Source organism: Protopterus annectens, chromosome 10.part0 (genome assembly GCF_019279795.1).
Source record: "Protopterus annectens isolate FY-2018-M chromosome 10.part0, PAN1.0, whole genome shotgun sequence".
NCBI lineage: Eukaryota > Metazoa > Chordata > Ceratodontiformes > Protopteridae > Protopterus > Protopterus annectens.
The window spans coordinates 105924656-105949933 of NC_056744.1; the positions used below are offsets into that span (position 1 = coordinate 105924656).

Consider the following 25278-nt stretch of genomic DNA (forward strand, 5'->3'; position numbering starts at 1 on the left):
TACATTTACTTACATAACTGTACTAAGTTCATCATACTGACCGCTGCTGCAGTAAACTTGAGCTATATGAGTAGATTACCCTAGCTTACTACATTTGGGAGGTATAAGGAGAAGATTCTAGGAACACCTAGAGAATGGTCCTAGCAAGGGCTAACCTGGACCCAGAAAAGGAATCGAGTTTACAGTGCTTTGTAAAAGTACATACAGAGGATCAAGTAGCAGCTTCTAGAATACTTCTACAATTCAACCCTTTTCAAAAAGCCATAGATGAAGTCAAGGCCCTGGTAGAGTGGGTCTTCAACCTGCCTGGAATAGTTATGTTATGGTGAGTAGGGAAGTAATCTGTTTTAACATAGGTTGTCCCTTCTTTTTACCTTCATAAGAAATAAAAAAATTGATCTGAACATCTGAAGAATTTAGTCCTGTTAAGATAGTACCTGAGTTGTCTGTGGACATCAAAGATGTGGGGTATCCCTTCTCCCTCATTTTTAAGTTCGGGAAAAGAAAATGGGGACATAGCAAGGGTTAAAGTAAACTTGGACACCACTTTAGGCATAAAAGAAGGATTAGTTCTCAAAGAAACCCTGGCCGTTATAAAATGTTTATGTTTATAATGGCTAAAAGAATGGCAAAGTTGATGATAAAATTGATAGATATGGATCATCGTCGTTTTATGGAGGGGAGGCAAACATCTGACAGCATTAACAGAACAATGATGACAGAAAGGGAAGCAGAATGCAAGAAAACACTATTGTTGGTCGGTCTTGAAGCAGAGAAAGCATTTCACAGAGTAAGCTGGGATTTTACGAGCAGAGCAATGGAAGCATTTGCATTCCCTGATAAAATTATAAGGCTGGTTAGATGGATATATGAGGGATCAGAGGCAAAAATTAAAGTGGGTAGGTTCCTCTCTGATAATTTCTGTCTGAGAATAGGAACCAGGCAGGGGGTGTCATCCTTTTCCTTTGTTACATGGATTATATTTAGAAGCATTCGCAGAGAAAATAAGGGACGTAGAAATTCAAGGATATAACTGGTATGTTAGTCAAGAAAAGCTGGCTTTATTTGCAGATGATGATATTTTATAACTGATAAAAGCAGAAAAGGACATGTCAATGTTGTGGAACATTTTGAGACAGTTTCAAGTCTTTTCAGGATACAAAATTAATGAAACTAAAACAAAAGCAGTAGCTGTAAACTATGTACTCAAACACGAATTGTTTCAGCAATATCCATATTTATGGGGACATGATAACATTAAGTATTTAGGAGTACTGATTGAAAAGGATATGTGGGAAGAGACTAAATAAAACATAATATAAAAACTGAGAAACTGGAAGCTCTGTTTTATGGATATGAATAGCAAGATATAAGCTGTTAAAATATTTTTAGTTCCTTTAGTTTTATACACCAGAGGAGAAGTTGTGGATAGCAATTAATAAAGACCTGACAGCTTTTATCTGGAAGGGGAAAATGGAAAGAGTTGAGAGGGATAAACTGATTCTTCCAACAGAACAAGGTGGTTTGGGATTAACTGATTTGAAGGGCTATTTCAAAGCTATCATGAAGTAGAGCAGCAGCAACCACAGTATTGGAGAAACAACCACCGGAAGAACAACCAGTGGTTCAACAACAAGAAAAGACATTGATTGGTATTAATGTGGATTATTCCACTGAGAACTATGTGTTTAACAATGAACAAAATGTGTTACTGATGTATTCTGAAAATTTAATGCCTGTATGCAAAGTGTTCAAGAAAACAGGATTTAGCATTTATAATTTTAGTGCCATAGACATAAAAGAAGCTCATCATGATCTTTTGAACAAAGGCTTCTCGTTTGTTCCAGAATTTCATTCTAATATTGTTGATGTGTACACAAATGTAAGATTATATGCCAGACAGTTAAATCTAAGTCTTTTTTTAAAGGGATCGAGGTGATGTGACTAATAATGTAAATCCCAACGGTTTAACCAGAAAGAGCACTTTTATGCCACCATCTTCTAGGGCTGTTATGGTATTTGAAAGAGCAACTATTAGAAGTATATGAAATGTTATTAAAAGAAAGCAAGATTGTCACTACGGTGATAACTTAACTAGAGATGAAAGGAATGCATTGTTTGAACTGTCAGGTTCCACTGATTTAAGAATTATGAAACCTGACAAGGGTGGTGGGGCGGTCATTATGTCACAATTTGATTATATTTCTAAAATGCAAGACATTCTTGATGACCCCACCACCTATTCATGTGAAATTAACTTCATATAGCATACCATAGGATTGACCTATTTTTGCTAGATGCTTTGTTTGAGAGGACTTTAAACTCTGATGAGTTTAATTTTTTGAATGTGGAGCACCCAGTCACACCCATAATATTTGGGATTCCTAAAATCCACAAAAATGTGAATGATCCCCCACTTAGAGCTACTGTTTCTAGTAGAGGTTCCAAGACTGAACCTATTGCAGCTTTTGTTGACAAAGGGATCCAGCGGGTAGTGGCTGGGGTTCCACATATCTTAAAAGATTCGTGGCATTGTCTTGAAAGACTGTCCACACTTAATGGTGAAGATTTAGATTGGACATTTTTAACTATAGATGTGGTCAATCTATTTACAGCTATACCACAAGATGAAGGTATAAATTATTTTACACAAAGTTTGGTAAAAAGTGGCCAATTAACAAGTGACAAAATAAATATGATGGTAGCATTAATGGAAACAGTGGTCAAAAATAACTATTTGTCTTTTGAGGGGGAAATCTATCATCAGGTTTCTGGAGTGGCAATGGGGGCAAAATGAGCCCCCAGTTTTGCCAATTTGGTCCTACTCCATTGGGAAGATGAATTTGTATTTCATTCACCATGCAGAGATAAGATTGTTCTTTACAATCATTTTCTGGATGATGTTCTGGTACTTTGGAGAGGCAACAGTGTTGAAGCGGCAAATTTTGTGGAATATCTTAATAGTACCACCCCTTTTTTTAAATTCACAAGTAAATGGGATAGCCAAATGATAGAATTTCTTGATATCAAGTTAATTAAAACTGCACAAGGGTTACAGAGTAATATTTATAGAAAAGAGACCTATAGTAACTCATTGCTCCATTTCAATAGTTGCCATCCCCCACATCAATGTAGGGGTATTGTAAAGGGGCAAATGGTAAGGTTGTCACATCTTATTAGTGACAACGAAGTTTGTAAACAAGAGTTACATACATTGATAGGGATGTTCCTAGATAGGGGTTACCCCTTAAAAATGTTGATAAAAATGCGTAATGAAGTAATTGGTAAAAGGGAGACTAATTTTCCATCCATATTAAAAGGGAGAAGTATAGAAGTAGGAAACAGAAGTCATATGAACAACTTTGATTTCAGGGTTTTGATTTTGAAATATAATAGTCAAACAAATGATATTGTGGACACTATTAGGACTTTATGGGATACAAGTTTTGATAGTGAACTTAAAAGCAATCTGGGTGTGTTTACCAGGATTGTATTTTCAAGGGGAAGAAATCTAAAAGAATATTTGGAGGGGCTGAGGCCTTGAAACAACATCTCTTCTAGGATGAATAAATGTGAAACTTGTAAGTCATGCAGATTAATCAATGATGGACCCTATGTTAGTGTTCCGAGTTATAACAGGAGCATTAAATGTCCAGGTAGGTACAATTGTAACACCTCCAAAGTTGTCTACCTAGCTACGTGTACTTCCTGCACTAGTTTTTATCTAGGAAAGACTACACGTAGGTTGAGGGAACGGATGGTAGAGCACCTAAGAGCAATAAGGATTAAAGACCCCCACAATGCCTTATATATGCACAGTACTAAGTGCATATATTTCAAGAATTTTTTATTTTTTGTGATTGATAGGGTTTTTCAAAATGACAGAGGTGGTGATGCCATATTGGAAGTTGAATTCTTAGAGTATAAGTGGCAAGTGATTTTAGATGCAACAACATCACCTGGTTTAAATGAACATATATCTTTAGGACCAGTATGGAGATTAAGAGCTGCTAAAATTTAAAATATGTAATCTATGTTCATTTTTCATATAACTATTCTACAACACACAATTAATTTTAATTTTTAGTAAAAGTTTTTATATTATAGACATCAGGTTTATTTGTTTATGGGACAGGGCCATATTCAGGTTGAATATGATGTATGAAGTGTGTTTTGCTTTAAGAAGAGTGTGATTGCATTAATTTATGCTTGACTGATTAATTGACATGTGTATTTAATGAGTTGTTTCATGGTTACTACTCACTCTGAAGATGTCATTTGTATGGTGAAAGCGCTTACTGTGTGTGTAGCTGGATTAAAGAAGCTGTTGGATTTGTACTCTGTTTCATGTTTCCTTCCACATTTTACAAGTGACCTACCCATTGGGTAACCATTTTGTTTTTGTCACTATTTCAAAGCTAAACAGTTAAGGCTCCTATACACAGCACAAGGAGAAAGCTATAATTTGAAGTGGAAGGGGATGATGATGAAACAGGGGGAAGCTCAAGAAACAAGGAGTGACTGTGATTTTGAATGCAGATCCTTGAAGAGAATAACAATAACCATACAGAATATTATATTCATAGAGTAGTAGAAAGTATTCTATTAACTAAGCCAACATGGGAAATTGAGAAAGGAGATTCTGCCAATAGGGATGACTGCAACTAGGGATACAAACAATAGGCAACAGGGCCTGGAATTTACTGGAGAAAACTGTCAAAGGAACCAAGGTACTGGGAAGAAATAATTAGAGACGGAAAGGTAACAGAATGGGAAGAGGCCAAGAATTTATTTGGACTGCAGGCTAGAGATTGCCTGCCCTACAAGGACTGATATCAGAGTACAGGCAAAGAGAAAGAAATAAGGGGGATCCTAAAGGAAAGACTAACATTGATAGAGTTTTTAGTAGAATCCAGAAAAGAAGCTGCAATTAAAAAAGGAATAATTATATAAAATACTGTACGATAACTTTATGAATCAATCAGATGAGGTTAGAAAGGATTGGGAAGAGACTGGATAAGCAATTCACAAAGAAACAACTGGAGGACATATGTATGTCTCCCAAATATGCAACAAAATCTAGAAGATTTACGACTTTTGCTTCTAAATGTTTACATAGATATTTTTATACCCCAAGTAGCCTTCAGAGAATTTTTCCTCAGGTAGACAGCAAATGTTGGAAGTGTGATGGGGAAGAAAGAGGTACTTAAGAACATATTTTCTTTGAATGCAGAGGGTTGGCAGTCTTTAAGGATTCACCACAGAATGCACTGTTGGAGATGCCAGGTGGGCAGATTGGTGTGATGAGGGAGATGATTTTTCTGAGCTCTGATATAGAATCGGAATAGCCTAGACATGGTAAGCATTTGCTGTGTCTAATTATGGTGGCTGCCAAAAAAGCAATTACTAGAAAATGGAAATCAAAATCTAAACCAACTATATTAGAAGTACTGAATATAGTAACAGAGATAAAATGACTGGAATTGAAATCTTTAGAAAAGGGTAGGTACAAATTACATAGGAAAAATGGGAATTGTGGGAACAATACATACAGGGGATGACTGAGGTTTAAAAGAAGGCAGGACATAATGAGCTGTGTCATGTTTAAAAATGATTGGGTAGATTATAAGTGATGTACAGTGTTTGGAACTGTGAGTGTGTCAGTATGATTTGTGATGTCAAATGCTTGCAACTAAGTTTGTGTTAGTGTGGTTTGTTTTCATTTATATATTACTTATGTCATAAGTGATGGTTTAATAAAGATGTTTCTTTAAAAAGGGGGCAGGAATTGAATATTTTATGTAATGCTGCTTAGGTTATATGATATATAGCAATATAAGTGAAGTTTAATGTTTGTTAATGTTAATTTGATAATACAGTCTAATTACTGTTGTATAAATGTAAATATGTCTATGTCACAAGTGATAATTCAATAAAGGTGCTTAAAAATAAGGTGCATAGCTTTATGCATAATTCATGCCCCTTGCGATGATGAGAGGTATTGCCACCTACACCATGAGAAGTAGGGCAGTGGATGGGTAACATATGCCAGCCTAGCCAGCTGGAGTTTCGTAAAAAAATTAAATGTCATTTGTATATCAAACTGTGTAGTAGTAAAGAGGTATAACTTTTATTTTTATTGCATCTCATCGTAGTGGTCCTATCTTGTTCATTTTATATATATATATATATATATATATATATATATATATATATATATATATATATATATATATCAAACTGATGTGTGCAGGTGCTTGTGTTGGATATAGATTTGTAAAGCTGCTTGTGTTAAAAATGTACCAAAAGTGGGTCCTACTGGACAGAAAAAAGAAATGCACCTTTATGCCAGACTGTACTATAACTGTTGAAATTAATACTGTCATAGTGGATACTGGAAGGGAAGAGGTTAATCTCAGTCCACCTAACTTTGAAAAGTAGTGTGAAATTAAACTGCCTGGTAGGCCATAAAGATTGTATCTTACAGTTCTGATTGCATTCAGAGATGAAATGTCTGTAAAAACAAGGACAAGGAATTCTGCTGTATTGTCCTTAGCAGTAAACTAACTGCTACCCTGGAAGGGTGAAAGTCTTGAAATGGTTTTACGGCTTCCAGATGCTATAACACATCTTAGCAAAGCACTATCTGTGTGTATGGTACCTCATATGTGCGAGATTCTGGTACACTTTCTAGTATAGGGAGAAGTATGGGAAACAGAAGTCAAATGACCAGATGTATGTGATGTCATTCTGTAATCCAGCAATGAAATAATGTTTTAATACTAGATGAGACAGAAGTCTCACAGCAGTCTGTTTTTGGAAACCTGACAAAGAAGAAAGGCCACTCCCCTACTTCATCTTACTTTGCTTTAGTGAGTAACAAGGGAATAATAATTCTTTAGATCAGTCAGGAAATTATAGTGAGATTAGTTAAGTACTGTTTTTCTGTAACTGTGTGAATGTACCCATATGAATTATTTTTAATATTTCCTGTGATTGAAACTCTGGTGTTTATTGTAAATAGAGATATAATATTTTCTTGTTCTTTTATTATTTATTATTAAATATATTTAAAATTGTCATTGTGGCTGGTCCTTTAGAGAATATTTTAACTTTGAGAGTACTTATATTTACTTGGTGACACTGTGGCCACTCCTGAAAGCTTTGCTGTTTGGTCAACATTACCACTTGTATTAATATTAATTTCACTCAGTATAATTGGGTCCCCTTGTAAGAGCCTTAGAATAGCTGCTCTGAAGTGTCCTGGTGGTAGTAACTACCTTATAGTCTGGGAAGAGGGGCACAGCAAGTAAACCTGTGCCAGCCTTTCCCAGATGTGTGTGTGTGTGTGTGTGTGTGTGTGTGTGTGTGTGTGTGTGTGTGTGTGTATGTGTGTGTATGTGTGTGTGTCAGCTACTTGGAGCAGAGACACAGAGCACTGGTTTCACAGAGAGAGTGGTGGAGGAATTGTCCTGGGACACTCGGCTGAGGACTCAACTCTATAACTGTGCCAGTGGGTAGTCTTACTGGGGGCCTGGAGAGATAGAGAGAGCGAGAGAGAGGGAACTCAGACTCTGGATTGAGCGTGTTCCCTATGTGCTCTTAAGGGAAATTGTGCTTGGTGCAGAGAGCTGCATCTGGAAATATTGTGTGTATCTATTTTTATTCCAAATGAACTTCCCTCACCATTCTCTGTGGTGAGGACTCAAGCTCCTTGGTTACTGGCCCAGAAGAGGGGTGTCACACCCCTCATAAATATTGCAGCCTCTATAGTTTGTGGCTCTTCTGTAGTAAGCTTCTCTGTCCCATGCTGGAAACCACACACAAACGGATGCTCTCTCTCTCTCTCACACACACACACACACACACACACACACACACACACACACACACACACACACAAAACACATACTCACATACACTGACACTCTGCATCCATGATCTCCTAATCCATACCAGCCACAGATCACATCATGTGATGGTTAGCCAGCACACACATACAGGCACTGCACTTGCATATAGGACCTACTCATACACTGCCCCTCTAAACGCACATTCCTGCATACCCTCTCATACACACATACTACACTGCACTACTTATCTGGATTGGCTGAAAAGATTGAAGTGGTTCCACTCTGCTCAGTCATAACATTGTCAGTATTCTGAGACTTTAAGTAAAGCTGTTGATGCAAATGCACCATATGTCTCTCTCTCTATCTCTCTCTCCTCTTTTTCTATTGCTAGCCATTCTTGACTAATGGTTATCATACAGTATATATTAAAGACTCTTTGTCTGTGCTTACAGACATGACAGCAAGCACGGAACACTGTTACTCACCTCGAATACTAACTTGGCTGAGAAGAGGCGTGGTTGTTATCTTTGAGTTTTTCTACAGGGATTGCACAGAATTCATTGCAGAAATGAGGTAGTAAATGGTCAGTGTACCTTGGTCACCAAAGCTATATCAGGATTGACTGCAAAGTACTGTTTCACATTATGACTGGAACTGCATCACTGAATGAGTAACGTTTGCACACTGTGCTCTAAACATAAGATACTGCTGTGCTACTGTCATCTGTATGTCATGGACACAAAGTTCCAAGGTGGCAGATGGGCAAAAAATAGTTCACTGGTGTCAGTTCCTGAAGGACCCATAATGCTAATGTTGCCAGACTAATGAATCTCTGAGGCAGTGATAGTACATCTACTGGCTGGCCAGCATGATGTTTTTAAGTTCATATATATGTGACTCTGCATTACTGGTGATAACTTATTGAAGTCCATTATTTTGTGCTCATATTGCAGCATCATCCTTGGAGAACGCAGAATGCTGCTTAGTGCTAAGCTCATACCTGACTTGGAAATGTAGTCTGAGAGTTCCGTCATGTCTCTCTTCATATAGTCCAGGGAGGTACCCGTCAAGTCATGAACATTTTCTACATCGAAAGTTTTGTACATTAAAAAAAAAAATTTTTACAGCAAAGTTTTCTAACATGCCAATATGGGAGATGGTACATACTATTGGTATTCTTACTCTCAACTATTATTATATTTTTGGCCCTTAAAACATAGCAAATACAGTACTCCTTCCTTCTTCATGTGGAGAATACTTTTGTACTCACTTCATAGGCGGAGTCCTGTATGACAGTTCCAGCAATTGCGTATCTCTGAAAATTGCAAACCAAAACTTCTGGATAGGTCTAAAAGCATCCCTGCTGGAAAGGAACTTCAGATTATGGTCTCTGTCTAGGACTGACACAACCAAAGCGAGACAATGCACTACCACATTCTGAATACACTTCCATAATGTTCTCCTGTAAGAAAGAGAGAAAGAAAGAAAGTTACTCAGAAGATATAAACAAATACATTTATTTTACTTAGAGATCTAAAAGGTGCCAGTTGTCATAAGCATGGCATTGAGAGATGAAGCCTTGACCTTAACCAAAATAACAGTTTCACTTAGTGGCCCCAGCAAAGCAGCAGCCAATAAGGTGAGGGAAAAATTAAGAGGCTGTGCCTGCTCACTTTTCACAGGAAGGAGGGATGAAAAATGTCAGCTGGGGAGGCACAAAGCTGCTGTGCTCCCTATGTATACCAAAAATCATAGCACAGTGAACACCAGATTATAGTGGCACAGAACCACAGAGTAGGGGATGTGCTACTGCTGAGGCAGGGTATAGCCTCATAGGATCCCACTGCTTGGATGGTGGGTCCTCTAGGCATGCACATCAACACAGAGTTGGGAATATTCACATCACAGGTCCATGTGCCAGTAGAGAACCTGCAATAGGGCTTAAGATCCCATCTGTCTTCAGCATGACAGTCTCATCCCAGTTAAACCGAACCTCATCGCTGGCATCTGCAGGTGAATGAATGGGCTGTTTGGATGACTGGGACATAAAGCTGATGGTCAGTGGAAGATAGTGAAAACACGAGAACAAAAATGCCACTATCTATCATCATGAATAGCAAAAATAATTTATTTTTAAAGTGTTCTTCTGGGGAAAGGGGTTTTACCAATGCATCTTAAGAATAACTATACAGTGATACTAAGGGATGAGAAGGACCAGGTAAAGTGCTTATAAAAACCACAAATGCAACTAAGTATGATGTTTAATCATGTAGTGTGTAACGAAAACTGTTTTCTCTTACTTTTTTGAAGAACAGACCTCAACTGATCACAAAAAATACCTAAGTCCCATTTCTAATGCATATCTGCCAGTGTATCATTTACCTGGTAAATCAATATAAATCATAAAAAGCAAAATGCTACTGTCTGTATGCTGAATGTCGGTATTCATGAAAGGGTAGGCTATGAAATACTATCCAAGGAATATTTAACATCTTTGGTACTTATGCATTTTTTTATGAAGCGAGCAGAAACATATGCTTTAGTCTTTCATGGTGGGAGTATAACATTACTCATGGTTAAGTGTCAGCCAACCAATGAAGATCATTCAAAAGCACCAAATGATTAACATTTTTTACTGTAGTTAAGATTTATTTTAACTGCGGAACTGCACATTATGCAAACTGATGGAAAAAGCTGAGCTACATTGCATGACCAACTTACAGAGATGAAATGAGGTCCAACAAGCCTCCTGCAGGTTTCTCCACAACTACCTATTCATCTTTTTTGAAACACGTTTATTAAATTATCATTTAAGACACAAGCAAACATATATTAACAGAAATGAAAACAAACCACTTAAAACATTTTCTATTTAAATACAATATACATCACATATATTTCCTTTGCTACTATCATAAATCCAACATTACAGTAAATTTCTGAATTCCTGGCTTCCCTTAAATGTCACTCCTCCTCTTGAACATTATTATGCATGTATTGTTCTCACAATTTCCATCTACTTGTATGTGATGACCTCCTTCCCTTTTCTAAAGATTCCTCCTCCATTTATTTTATCTCATTTATAATATTCAATATCTCAAACACATTTGGTATATACTTTGATTTCCATTTTCTACTAAATGCTCTTTCTGGCAGCTACAGAATTAAACTTAATAATGACTTACTATGTCTAGACAATTCAGATCCTCTATCCCAGCTCAAAAGAATAATTTCCTTACTTAAAGCCATTTGCTCACCCAATATTTCTGATAGAGTACCCTACAGGGAATTTTTAAAATCTGCCAACTCACTACACTCCCAAAAGATACGTTTCCAATTATCTTTTTCTTCTCCATCACACCTCCAACATTTGCTGTCTACCCGAGGAAAATTCTTTGAAGCAAAGATCCTAACCCTTCTGGACTTGGTTGCATTCTTGGGAACCATACATGTGTCTTCCCATTCTTTTCTTGTAAATTGCTTTTCCAGTCTCTCTTCCCAATCTTTTCTAACCTCCTCTGACTTATTCTTTTAGGTATCATGCAATATTTTATATGCCCTACTAATTATCCCTTTTGTAACAGCTACTTCTGTTCTAGATTCAAATAAAAATTCTACTAGAGCAGGTCTTTCACTTAAAATTCCCTTATCTCTTTCTCTTTGCTTTTACTCACCGATCAAGCCCTGGTAGGGAAAGCAGTCTCTAGCTTGCAATTCAAATGTCGTCTTAGCCTCATCCCACTTTACTACCTTTCCTGCTTGAGTTATTTTCTCCCAATATCTTGTTATTTTGCCAGGTTTCTCCAGCGAATTCCAGCCCCCTCTTCTCTATTTTCTGTAATCCCTACTTGCAGTCATCCCTATAGACAAAATCTCCATTCTCCATTCTTGCACTGGTTTAGTTCTTACAATACTTTCATCTACTTTATGAATATAAAATTCTGCAGGATTTTTACTATTCCCTTTAAGCATCTGCATCCAAAATCCCACTCTCTATTTCTTGAACTGCCCCTCCCCCCCACAGCTTCATCATCATCATCCCTTTCTACTTTGAATTATAACCTTCTGCCTGTGTTATGTATGTCAGCCTTAACTGTGTAGCTCTAAAACATCCCATCAAATCAGGTAAATCTAAACCACCTTGTTCTACTGGAAGGATCAACTTATTCCACTTAACATTGGCCCTCTTTCCCTTACATATAAATTCCTTCAATTCTTTATTAATTACTGCTTACAACTTCACCTCAGGTTGATAAAAGTATGCTTAACAATATACAAGAATAAAGTGAATAAACACATTTTTACTGCTTGTACCTTACTATCCATATCCATAAATTAGAGCTTCCAGTTTCTTTGTTTTGTAATATCTTTTGTTTGTCTCTTCCCACATACCCTTAGCTGGCATAAGAGAAGTCTTTTTAAGCCATATTCCTAAATACGTCATCTTATGATCCCATAAAAATGTTTTTTTTTTTTCTGAACCAATTCATGTGTGGGTACATAATGTACTGCTATAGCCTTTGTTTTATCTTCAATAATTTTATATCCAGAAAAGACTTGAAACTGTCTCAAAATGTTCCACAGCACTGACATGTCCTTTCTGGATTTATCAGGTACAAAATAATGTCACCTGCAGATAAAGCCAACTTTTCATGATTACCATACCAAATATGTCCTTGTATTTCTGAGTCCATTATGTTCTTTGCCAATGGCTCTAAATGTAAAGCAGATTTATTAGAATCTAGAACAGAAGCTGCCATTAACAAGGAATAATTAGTACAGCATACAAAATATTGCATGATAGCTATAAGAATCAATCAGAGCAGGTTAGAAAGGATTGGTAAGAGTGATTGGATAAGCAATTCACAAAGAAACAATGGGAGGATATAAGTATGTCTCCTAAATATGCAACAAGATCTAGAGGATTTAGGACTTTTACAACTGCGGTGGTGGTGCTGCGGTAGTGTTGTCGCCTCACAGTAAGACGTTGTCCTGTTTGATTCTCAGCTAAAGCGTCTTCTGTGTGCAGACATGCGTGAATGGATGTACCTTCATTGAAGGTTGTGCGTCAGGGCTGGCAACTCGGTACATAAAAATCTACTGCCAATCATTAGTGGATCGGAGTTCCGCTGTGGCGACCCCTAACTGGGAAAAGCCGAAAGATACAACAACATGGTAATATTTACATAGATATTTTTATACCCCAAGTAGAGTCCAGAGATTTTTTCCTCGGCTAGACAGCAAATGTTGGAGGTGTGATGGGGAAGAAAGAGGTACTTGAGAACATATTTTCTGGGAATGTGATTGGGTTTGCAGACTAAGGATTCTTTCCGAGATGCACTGTTAGAGATGCTGGGTGGGCAGATTGGTGTGATGAGGGAGATTATTTTTCTGAGCTATGATACAGATCAAAATTGCCTAGACATGCTAAGGCCTTGCTATGTCTAATTATTGTGGCTGCCAAAAAAACAATTACTAGAAAATGGAAATCAAACTCTAAACCAACTATACTGGAAGTAGTGAATATAGTAACAGAGATAAAACAACTGGAATTAAGATCTTTAGAAAGGGGTATGAGCAAACTAAATGACATAGGAAAAATAGGAACTGTGGGAACAATACATACAAGGGAGGCATGAGGTAAAAAGGTGGCAGGACTTAAATGAGCTATGTAATGTTTGAGTGAGAAAGATTGGGTAGATTATAAGTGATGTATAATGTTTGCACTTGGGAGTTTCAGTATGATTTGTGATGTAAAATGCTTGCAACTAGAATTGTATTGGTGTGGTTTATTTTCATTTATATAAATGTATGATTGTTTATGTAGTAAGTGATGGTTTAGTAAAGCTGTTTCTTGCTTAAAAAAGGCAGGAATTGAATAATTTATGTAATATTGCTTAGGTTATATGATATATAGCAATACATGTTAAGTATAATGTTTATGTTAATATAGTTTGATTTCTTTTATATGAATGCAAATTTGCCTATGTCACAAGTGATTATTCAGCAAAGGTGCATGAAAAAAAAAGGCTAGGGCTTTGAGATAGTCCTTATGGGACTTGTTTGCTCCCAGAATTCTTTTTGTGAGGAACCTCTGTGGTATGTCAAGCTGTTGCAAGTGCCTGCTCAGGTACATGCCAAAATGTGCACTGTACTCGATGACTGGTCTGCTGAGAGCTAAGTACAGTAGAACAATGATCTCCTTGAACCTGGATGCTATTCCCTTATTTATAAGTTGTGCAACATAGAATGATTTTGTCACCGCAGTGGACATGTGGGGAATCAAAGGTCAGGTTACTGTCAAAATACATTCCTAGATCTCTGACCACTTGGTCTACTTTTATGAGTGTAATATTAATGTGATCATTTCTAGGGGTGGCTATCTTTCCAAAGGGTACGAGTATGTATTTTTTGCACAGAGTTTTAGTCCACTGCTCTGTCACCAGTTGTTTGTCTCTGTCAGGTCCTCTTGAAGGTGGCTTTTGGACATTCAGTGATTATGCCTAGTTTGCAATCTCCTGCAAATTTGGTCAGCCAAAGGCCCCCGACATTTACCTTGACTTCAGAGAAGTATATGCAAAAAGTATATGCCTTAGTACTGATCCTTGTGGGACTATACTAATTACTGGCCTCTTTGTGGAGGTGGTTTCCCTTTACTAACTTTTAGTGTCCTATCAGTGAGCCAGCTGACTATCCTTTGGGTGACATATGGGTTTATGACTAATTTTGTAAGTTTATCTACAATGCCAGAGAGAGGTATTGTGTAAGGTCAAAGTAGGCAATAAGCACCATTTTGCCCTCATCCATAACTTTAGTGACCTTTGTGATAAAGTCCACCAGTTCAAGATGGCATGGCCTGCCTTTGATAAACTGAAATGGAGAGGGTCCAGTGTCTGTAGGCTTCCTATATCATCATTTATCAGATCCATGACAATTCTTTCCATGGCCTCGCATATGAGTCTAGTCAGACTTATGGGTCTGTAGTTCCCTGGGTCTGTGCAAGATCCACCCCTTGTGTAGAGGGATAACCGTTGCAATCTTTCTTACATTAGGCACGAAGTCTGTCTGGAGGTGATGGTTCATAGGTTCATAGGATGATACTAGGCTGTTGACCTGAAGGTCCTTATAAGCCCAGCCAAGAATTTTGCCCATGTTCCCACAAAGTCAGCACCTGTTTCTCCTGTCAATTAGGGACACAGTTGGGATCCCAGGGGCATATTTTCTGTTTCCCATTCAGTCGTCCAATTCCTCTTAAAGAGGGCTAGAAAGGTACTCTGCTTGACATGGAGAGGGTGTCTGTTTCACAGATGGGGGAGTCTTTGGGACACAAATCTGTCCCACCAACGAGTTTTATTAATGTCACAGACCAAGTTGAGGTCTTGCACGTGGGTTGCGTAAGTGGAGTTTGACTTACGGATATGCAGCAACTCCATCAAGCCTGAGTCTGACATGGCCTTGTATGCCAGATACAGGTCACCTCTGAGCAGTCTGTACGAGACTGAATAGTGGGACAGGGCTTTTTGCCTATAAGTATAGGATAGGTGTTTGAGACCCTGGATTTTCCTGGTCAGGAACCTCTGTGGTCTCTTCAGCTTCTGCATGTACCTGGCAAGGTAAATGCCACAGGGGGCAGTGTATTCGATAATGGGTCTGATAAGGGAGGAGTACAGGGATGTTATGACCTCCATGCACCTGGATGAAATACCCTTATTTATGAGGTGGGCCATGTAGAAAGCCTTCTGTACAACAGAGGCAATGTGGTGATCAAAAGTCAGGTTGCTATCAACCTGGGAGTCCAAGTCCCTCACGACTGATTGCGTGCTTAGTTCATTGTTAGTAATGTGATAATTAGTGGGGATGCCATTTTCTCCAAAGGGGATAATGATTCAGTTCTTGGGATTTAGTTTGAGGCCATGCTTCTGGCACCAGTCATTAGTTTGGGTAAGCCCCTCATGGAGGATGTTCAAATCACTAGGGGGATTTAAAACAGCACCCAACTTGCAAACTTGGTCAGCCACAGACCACTGGTTTTGGCTTGCACCTCAGAAAAGTATACCCCAAACAGTAGAGGCTCCAAGACCGATCCTTGGGGTACACCGCTTGTTATGGGTCTACTACTAGAGGTGGCTTCCCCTATTTTGACTAAGTGGGTTCTATCAGTCAGCCAGTTAGCTACCCATCTGGTAACATACCGGTTGATGTCTAGCTAGGAGAGTTTATCTACTATGCCCGAGTGGTGAATAGTGTTGAAAGCTTTGGCTAGGTCAAGATAGGTGGTGTCCACCATCTTCCCCTCATCCATGGCTTTGGTGACTGTTTTGAAGACGTCGACCAAATTTAACAGGCATGATCTCCATTTGATAAAACCAAACTGTATCGGGTCAAACGTTTGGAGGTTGCCAATGTCCTTGTTTATAAGGTCCATGATAATGCGTTCCATAGCCTTGCAGATCAGGCTAGTTAGGCTGATGGACCTATAATTGCCTGGGTCGTTGGATGATCCATATTTGTGTAGAGTGATGACAGTGACTGTCCTCCATTTGGCTGGGACGAAGCCGGTGCTCAGGCTTTGGTTGAATAGGGTGCCTAATGGGGCTGAGAGCTCATGCCTGAGTTCATATAGAATACAGCCAGGGATGTTATCTGGTCCGATGGAAACTGTATTTTTTGCATTTGAGAGGGCATTGAAGACCTACTCCCTGGTGATGGGGAGGGCATGTGCTGGGGATGTCCTGGTTTACTGATGGGGGACAGGGGGTGAAGTTTTCACTGAACCTGTCTGCCAGCAGGTTGGCTATATCTATGGTATTTGTGTATGTGGTGTTACTGATCACCAGTTCAGAGCAGATTTGAGTTTTACCTTTGAGATTGTGGAAGTATGTGAAGAAGGCCTTGTTACTGTCCTTAGTAGATGTGGCCAATTTAGACTCGAAGTTAGCTTTAGAGGATTTAACCAGTGACTTGGCACCTGCTCCTTCTTGGTCCCGGACAGCAATTTCTTCCTTTTATTATAGCATCTGTTTATTGCTGCTGTCCACCAGACAGGTTTACTCTTCCTTGAGGAAGATGATTTGGTCCTGTCAGGTATTGCTGAGTCCATACAGCTATGTAGGTGCTCATATAGTTTTTTGGTGTAGGCTTGGACATTAGTGCTAGTTCCAACTGAAGGGACGGTGTCTGTGCAGCTGCTTATACCTGCTCCGAGGAGCTTGTAGTCAGCTTTGCAAAAGTTTTTTTGTTTGACCCTGATGGGGGTCAGGGGAGATGGTGACTTCAAAAGTGATCACTTTATGGTCTGTTCTTTCCAAGGAGGATGACACTGTAGGGTGCTACATTGGCTACTCATGTTGGTTAGGACCAGGTCCAGGATATTTTTACCTCTCATAGGGGTGCTGACCAGCTGATCCGATGCACTGGTATTGACAGTCCACAACAAGGTCAACAAAGGCATAATCTTAAGTTGAGGAATCTCTGGGCATTCATGTTTGGGCTAGAATACAGCTTCCACTCCATGGTTGGGTAGTTAAATTCTCCCAGGATCAGGGTAGAGGGTTGAATCTTGATGGATTCAAATAAGTCCAGATAGGTGGAGTGGGTGTCCTGAGTCTTGGTTGTAGGTCTGTAGCTAGCTATGATTTGAATACATGTTTTGTCAACAGTTAACTGCATTTGGAGCATCTCCTGTGCGTCACACCATTTGACCAGCCTGGAGGTGTGTATGTCTTTGATAAATATTGAAACTCTACCTCCTTTGGCTTTGTAGCCCTCCGTTTGGGGGTCTAAAAGTATGGTGGTATGAGAAACCTGGTAAGGCTGTGGTGCTCTCCACAATTTTGAAACAGGTTTCAGTGACTGCACAAATGTCAGCATCCTTCGGGGCAAGGAACACTTGCAATGAGTGTATTTTCATGCTAATACTCCTAGCATTTAGCAGCATGACCTTTAAATTTTGTTTAGAATTATTTTTTTCATGTTGATAATTTTGTGCTCATGACTTTGTCTAAAAATCATGTTTCATGCCATTCAGGAGGCATTCTGAGATATTATCGGGGCTTTTTGAAGCAGTGTTCATGACCTCAGAGAGGACATTGAGGACCCCCTCCCTAATAATAGCTGGAGGGGAAATGGTGCAGGTTTTTCCTGGTGGGAGGGGGTAAAGTTGGTGCTAAATTTATCGGCCAACATATCTGCTGTATCCTCTGGCTTTGTTCCATTCACAATTACTTTGGCACTTTGGTGGGTGTTGCCTGTAAGACTGTGGACATAACTGAAGAAAGGCTTACGATACTTGATTAGTCCACTGAGTTGCTTGTTCAGATTGATGACGGTACCTTGCTGGCTAATGCTCTACTTGTTTTTGGACATGATTTTTTTTCTTTTGTTATACAACTTTTTTATACTGTAATTCCACTAGGGTGGTTTGTTTCGGAAGATGTCATATTTATTTTTGATAGTTATAGCTGTCTCTATGCAGCTATTTACATGATTATACAGAGTTTCTGTGAATAATTCTCTATAGGTAGCAGTGTTCTTAGGGTTGGGGGGCTTGGAATTTTGCTAGACTGATACTCAGGAGGAGGAATTTAGCTTTGAAATACTTTTTAAATATTCTGAGGTTAGCTGGGGTCCTGGGCTTAATACTTATTTCAAAGGAGACAGCTTTGTTGTCCAACCTGGCCAATGAAGACTTTACACTTGGGGAGTGCATTATTACCCCATATTTGTAAGGACTGAGTTAAGGATATTTTCACCATTGGTGGGTGTGAAAACTAGTTGTTCAAGGATGTTTGTGTTAACAAAATTCAAGAATTGCTGGGCCTGCACGTTTGAGGTCATGTATGATTCCCAGTTAATGTTGGCGGTAGTTAAAGTCCCCCATGAAAATTGTGTTGGGTTGAATGAGGAGTGTCTCTGGTACATGGTATCGGCTTCCTGAGTCATAGAGGGGGACATATAGCTTGCAGGGAAATGGTATAGGACTTTACTTGTGGTAAGTTGGACATGGAAATATTCAAGTGTGTCATACTGTTTGATCAGCCTTGAGCTGTGTGTATATTTGATGTAAACTGAGATTCATCCACCTTTAGATCCTACCTGTGCAGTGGCTGGTCTAAATGTGTGGAGTGCATTGTAGCCTTAAATGGCTGGGGTACCCTCTGTGGCTTTAAATACAGTCTTGGTAACTGCAGTGATATCTAGATCTACCAGGATGAAGAAAGCTTGCAGGGAATGGAGTTTCCAGTTTAGACTCCTGGCTTTGAGCAGTAACACATTTAGATTACTCTGAGTTGGTTTATCTTTGCTGGCAGGTTTATCAGGTTGGGCACTGCCTAAAATATGCACTATGAGGCTGGACGATGTTTAGCCAATATTCAAAAATCTAGAAGGAACAAGTGCAGGCAATCCCTAGCAAAGCAACGTAGTCTGTCTACCATATCCTCCAAGGCAAATATTAACCAATTATTAAAGTCAATTATCTTCTGTTGGTACTCTGGCATCATCCTAGAAGAAGGTAGAATGCTCCTCAATGCTAGGCTCAAACAAGCTTGGGATGCATAGTCTGAGAGCTCTATTACGATTCTTTTCATATAGTTCAGGGAGGTATGTTTCAGGTTATTTATTGACTAATAAAGAACCTCTTATTATGTTCTAACAAGGCCAAATCTGACTAACACAGAATGGTACGACTTAAGTCAATCCAAACTATTCTGGAAAGCAGCTACAAACCTTGGTGCCATAAACATTTTCCCTAAAGTCAACAAAGGCATAATCTTAAGTCTACTTTTAATTGCAGACCTGATAGATAAAGTAGCTAATCATTCATTTACCAAAGTCCCTGTATTCAATAATCCACCAAATGTTCCCCATGTCTTCCACTGCACAAAGTTTTATAAAATTATACAATTTACTTCAAAGCTAAAAATTATAGTGTTGAAAAACACCCTGGAAAAAGGAAAGAATGACAGACATAGTCACATAATTCAGACTTTTTCATGCCAACATACTATGATTAGATAGTGACATACTTAGCAAACCTTCTCTGCTGCCCTCCACCAACACCCTCCCTTGTGTGTGATACAGGTTGTAGTAAGCAGTTTGCTACAGTTTTAAAAGCAGAAAAAGTTCTTTTTTGGTCTTCAAGTATGAGAGGATCTCTTTTCCCCCTCAACTTTAATCTGAGGCGGTATAGATCAAGGAGGGAGTGTCTCAGAGCACCAGAATAGCTAGGTGCAGCTGTGCAAAGAACTCTTCCACTCTTCCCCATCCACTTTTAATGACTACTGCCCAGTTGCTAAACTGTGCCCCTAACTAACATACTAGAGAAGACAATATCCAAAGAAATAACTGAATACATCATAAAATATGATATCCTCAATGACAGACAGCATGGCTTCAGAACAGACTTAAGTAATTTGACTGTCATTTACAGCTCACAAGACCATATTTTCTTGAACAAAGAGTAAAGCATGCTAACTGGTGGAATATTTCTTGGTCTCAAAAATGGCCTTTGATACAGTGGACTATTCTATTCTACATGACAAATTAGCTGGGTCTTACATATGTTTTCCAGTTTGCCCCCATGCATTTGTTCCCCTCATTCCATTCATTTTTCCATTTGCCCTTCTTTCTTTCTTAACCTTCTATTAATGCCCAGTACAAGTCTTTTACTTACTGTATCTTCAATTCTGGCATCTGGCCATCTTACCAATTCCTGCTAATGCTACCCCTAACCATGCCCCCAACCCCAATTTTACACCCGACGTTACAAAAACACTTCACATAAACCTACCACTATTCTGATGAATGCTTCAAAAGCTAGCTTACCTAAGAATACATGAAACTTGACTATCTTGGTTCTAAAGCTACATCCCAAATAGGCAGCAGGCAGTAAAATAGCAAAATTACATTTCCTCTTTCCATTCTATTACAGTGAGTGTCCTACAAATATCCATTTTAGGTCTCCTGTTGTTCAATATATTCATTAATGATCTCCACACAGCTTCTAATCAAACCACAAGCCTAAGGTATGTAAATAATTCAGCAGTCATCTGTTCTGCTAAAAGCACATTTAATTTAAAACAACTCACCCAAGAGTCATTCTCCACCATAGTGGCCTAGCTGTCTGATACACAGCTGCTCTTAAAACTTAAAAAAAAAAAAAAACAATCCTATTTACTTTAAAATATTCTAATGACTACAAAAAGAAATTCAAAATCACTTCTACTAACAATACCAACATAGAACTCGTAGGTCAAATTACACTTCTAGGAATCACTATTGGCAAAAACTTAAAAATCTGATCATCACATAAGGCAAGGCAGTAAAAAGCACACGCTAAAAACTAGGTGCACTTTATATACTCAAACAATACCTCAGAGATAATGCCAGAAAAAAAAAAACAACTGCTCAGTCTCTTATTATCCCTACACTACTTTACGCTGCTCCTGTCTTCACTAACCTGCAATCCCCTCAACTCTCACTCTTGGAACAGTGCTATAACAAGGTGCAGAAATTTGCAGCCTATCATCATTATAGGCCACGTCACTGTCTAACCTTAAAATCCTCAGTGTTTACAGCTGAGGCATTAGCTTACACTTTTCCATCTAGTCACCTCCCATAAACTCATCTAGAAAATTATTCGCCAACTTTATAACCCAATTAGACAACTGAGATCCATTACGAAAGCTAACAATTCATCTGGTAACTTTCTGTACACCTCTTGCCTGGCCAAAATTTGGAACTTCCTTACTGTTACTCTAAGAAACACAGTCAGCACCAAATCTTTTAAGACAAAACAAGAGAATACCAAAAAGATACCTGGTTCTGTATATACACGACTACTTGATGATAAATTTCCTTTTCCTTTCTCCTTTTCTTCCCAAGCACTATGCCCTTGGCTATTGCTCCAAAATCTCCCTCTTCCTCCTTCTACCTATCTTAAAATATTCTCTCGCACTTCTTAATACCAATCCTCCATTCCCTCCTTCCCTCTTCTACCAAATTCATTTCCAAACAAGTTTCACAGCTCTTCAGATGCTGCTGATAATAATTAATGGTACTCTGTTTAAATGTTGCATATCTGTCGATTACTTGTACACCTTTCTTTACTATCATCTTTATTTAATATTTTTTCTGGAGTTTTTTGTCCCAGAAAAAGTTTCATAGGCCTTTAAACCCAGCTGATACCCATAAGCTGCCTGCAGCTGAGTTGATACCTCTCAAATGTCCCTTATTTTCAGGGACATCCCTGATTTTGACTGAAATTTTAGCTCTGTCCCTCTTAATCCCTCCTAAAACTGATGACTTTTGGAGAAAGAGTAGTGAATTACACTTAATAAATAATGACAACAATTAGAGTTATAAACTTCTTTTATTTTAGAAAATGTGCATTAATTCACATTCTCTTATTCTATCAATGTTTCAAGTTAATAGTACTAATATTTTGAAAGTGTCCATGATTATTTCTGGATTTGTCCCTGACTGATTGACACCCTGTGTTTCTGTAGTATAGCCAAACTATCCACTTATGTTGTGCTGACAAAGTCAATATAAAGGATGAAACATGCATGTCCAAAGCTAGAGGGGTTTGCTTTACTAGCCTGATTGTAACAATAAAGATTTAAAAAGTGAAAAGATTATGGACATTCAGAAGCTATGTAGCTGAAATACATTATGTCCTTAATGGGAGATTTGCATAGGTCCCATGAGCCTTCATTACAAGAGATTTAACGTATTACACAGTGAAAACTCTAGCTTGGCTAAGTTTTTCTTGGAGTTTTTTACTGAATTGTTTGTACATGTGTCATTTTTACTGGTTGGTTATATCTACACACACACACACCATATACCACACACACACATATATATCTTGAACATGGCGGGCATAAAGGCTTTCACCTCACTGCCACATGGTACAGGGTCTGCTTGTGCCCTCATGTCACTGTCTTTATGGAGTTTGCATGCTCTGCCCACTTCAGTGTGAGATTCCTCCCACTTCCTCCAAAAATAACATGTTGAGTGTTTCCATCTTAAGGATGGAAAGCACTGGGTTCCTGAGTTCAAACCCAACTTTCCAAACTGACCCTGATAGGTATGTCAACAAAGTGCACCCAAGTTTGAATGCTTTCCAGTAAAAAGCACTTGTTGTAAATGCTTTGTTTGTCTATTTGTTTTCATTTTATTATTATTTTTTAAACAGGCTGAGTTTTGCTCACTTGGTATTCAAACCCCAGTGAATTCAAACCTTTGATGCACAGTGACCTGCATACAGACACACACACACACACACACACACACACACACACACACACACACACACACACGTGCATTTGGGATTGTGATTTGTAATTTTCTGACATACTTTGTTACTGTATACAGATTTGCCTTGCTCTCTGCACAAATACTGTAAACTTTCTTTATGCAATACTTTCTGGGAGTTTTTCAGTTCCTCTATGAAAATGGGCTTGGTTGCTTTGATTCTGGAACATAAATAACTAAAACAATCAGATAGGCAAATAAATAAATGCTCACTGGGGGCAGCTCCTTCTCCTGGACATGCTTGTATACCCATATCAAGGGGGAAATGTGTCAAATGAGTACACCAGGCCTTGATTTTGAAGTACCAAGACTTGGCAATGTCACAACAGGCTAGGTATCTGTTGTTCAGTACAGATCACCGGTTTCCAAAGAAATGGTGAAATGATGTTCCACAGTGGTGGGTTAAGTTCTACAATTTGGGACTAATCATGCTTACCTAAAACTGCCTCCTTCCTGAAGTGCTTCAACCTTCAGTGCTTCCCTGTATGCCCACTCCTGAGGAGAAGGCATTAGTTCCTCTCTCTGCTGCAACATCTGGAGAATTCTCTCTCTTAAGATGCCTGTGAACTGCTGAGCTGTAAAAAGAAGAGATTCAGTATCATAAAGTTTATTCTTTTACCTTGGTTAAAGATAGGGTGCTGTTCCTATGACAATGTGAAACTGAACAATTTTATACAAAAGTGACAATAAAGATCCATGTACACTCTCTTCCTCGCTCTGTAAAACTGACAGAAGAGCCAGAAACCCAGATTCTAATAATCAGCCTCTTCGAAGAGGAAGCATTTTGAGTAATAAGAAACACAACATCACCCAGTACTTAGAACCACAAACTCTGAAACAAAAAACCGTGCAGTTCATGTGCAGCACATTAAACAAAAGTCTAGAAGTATACAAATTCTTTTAGCAGTGTAGGCAAACCTGCTAAATGCTCCTTTTTCCAGCCTATGTACTGATGTTTGGAAGTTTTACAGAGGTCAGGACTCTTTCATCCTACTGCCAACACAGTCACAGACTGCGAGTCACCTCCCACAGTTGTATGTTTCTTCATCAAACCCAATACCTGCTCGTTGCATAGCTCTCAACCGCCTCTGATTTCATACAATGTCTCTGATTTTGCCTCATATTCCTGGCCTGTCCCCCCTCATAAAACTGGTGGTTTTCAGGCAAATTAGTGAGGATCTCAAACACTTTATAACATGACATTGGAGTTTCAAACTTCACCTTCATACGATGCATGCTAATGCAGAACCTGTTATTCTAGCAACTTTTTAAGTACAGAAGTGCAACATTTAAAATTTGTCCCTGAGTCTGGGCCTTTGTCCCCATTATATTTTTCTTCTGCCCTTATTCTTGAACTAAGAGTTGAGGGGTATGGCTTCTTGGCTATAGCTTTCAATGTCCCATACCCCTTAATACAGAAAATATCTTCAGTTGTTACTATAATTTTATATTGTTTTTTTTTAAAAAGCTCCACACTACAGCTGGGTAAAATCAGTTGTACTTGCCAGTACCATAGCATATAAGTCCTGGCCCAGACTATACCCCAAATGACCAAGGCAAGGTGTTGTACGAAGATTGGCTCTTTCATTTCAGAGGAAAGGAGTTAGTGAAATCACACCACAAAGGCTTCATCTTTGCAGAGTGCTCTGTACTATGCATCTTCACATAAAGACTCAGTGATGTGAACCTACTCGAAGACTGCATGCACTCCAAACTGAGAACTGCATATTACGGAAACATGCCCTTGCATCATGTTCACATTGGCAAGCACTGCACTATGAATGCTAGCAAACAAGAGCAGGGTGGTTAAGAGCTTTAAAAAAAAACATCAAACCTCCTGCTGGATGACAGACCATGTTCATATTTCATGCCTGTTCCTCGTGTGTGTGTGTGTGTGTGTGTGTGTGTGTGTGTGTGTGTGTGTGTATGTGTATGCGCGTGCGTGCGTGTGTGTGTTTTCTGTGCATGTGTGTGTCTGTGTGTGAATGTCCGCACATATCTGTAGGGGCATAAACGTAGCTGAATGTGTGTGTGTGTGTGTGTGTGTGTGTGCGTGCGTGTGTGTGCGTGTGTGTGTGTGTGCGTGTGTGTGTGTGTGTTTCTGGGT

The 25278-nt window shown here is 38.8% G+C and overlaps 1 protein-coding gene across 1 annotated transcript in view; it reads right to left on the reverse strand.

Moving 5' to 3' along the window:
* Nucleotides 1–25278, reverse strand: part of LOC122812984 (E3 ubiquitin-protein ligase rnf213-alpha-like) — a 1982151-nt gene that overhangs the window by 955808 nt on the left and 1001065 nt on the right. Inside the window, 2 exon segments of the mRNA XM_044085079.1 lie at nt 9124–9315; nt 23608–23746. Of these exon segments, the coding sequence (XP_043941014.1) occupies nt 9124–9315; nt 23608–23746 (331 nt within the window).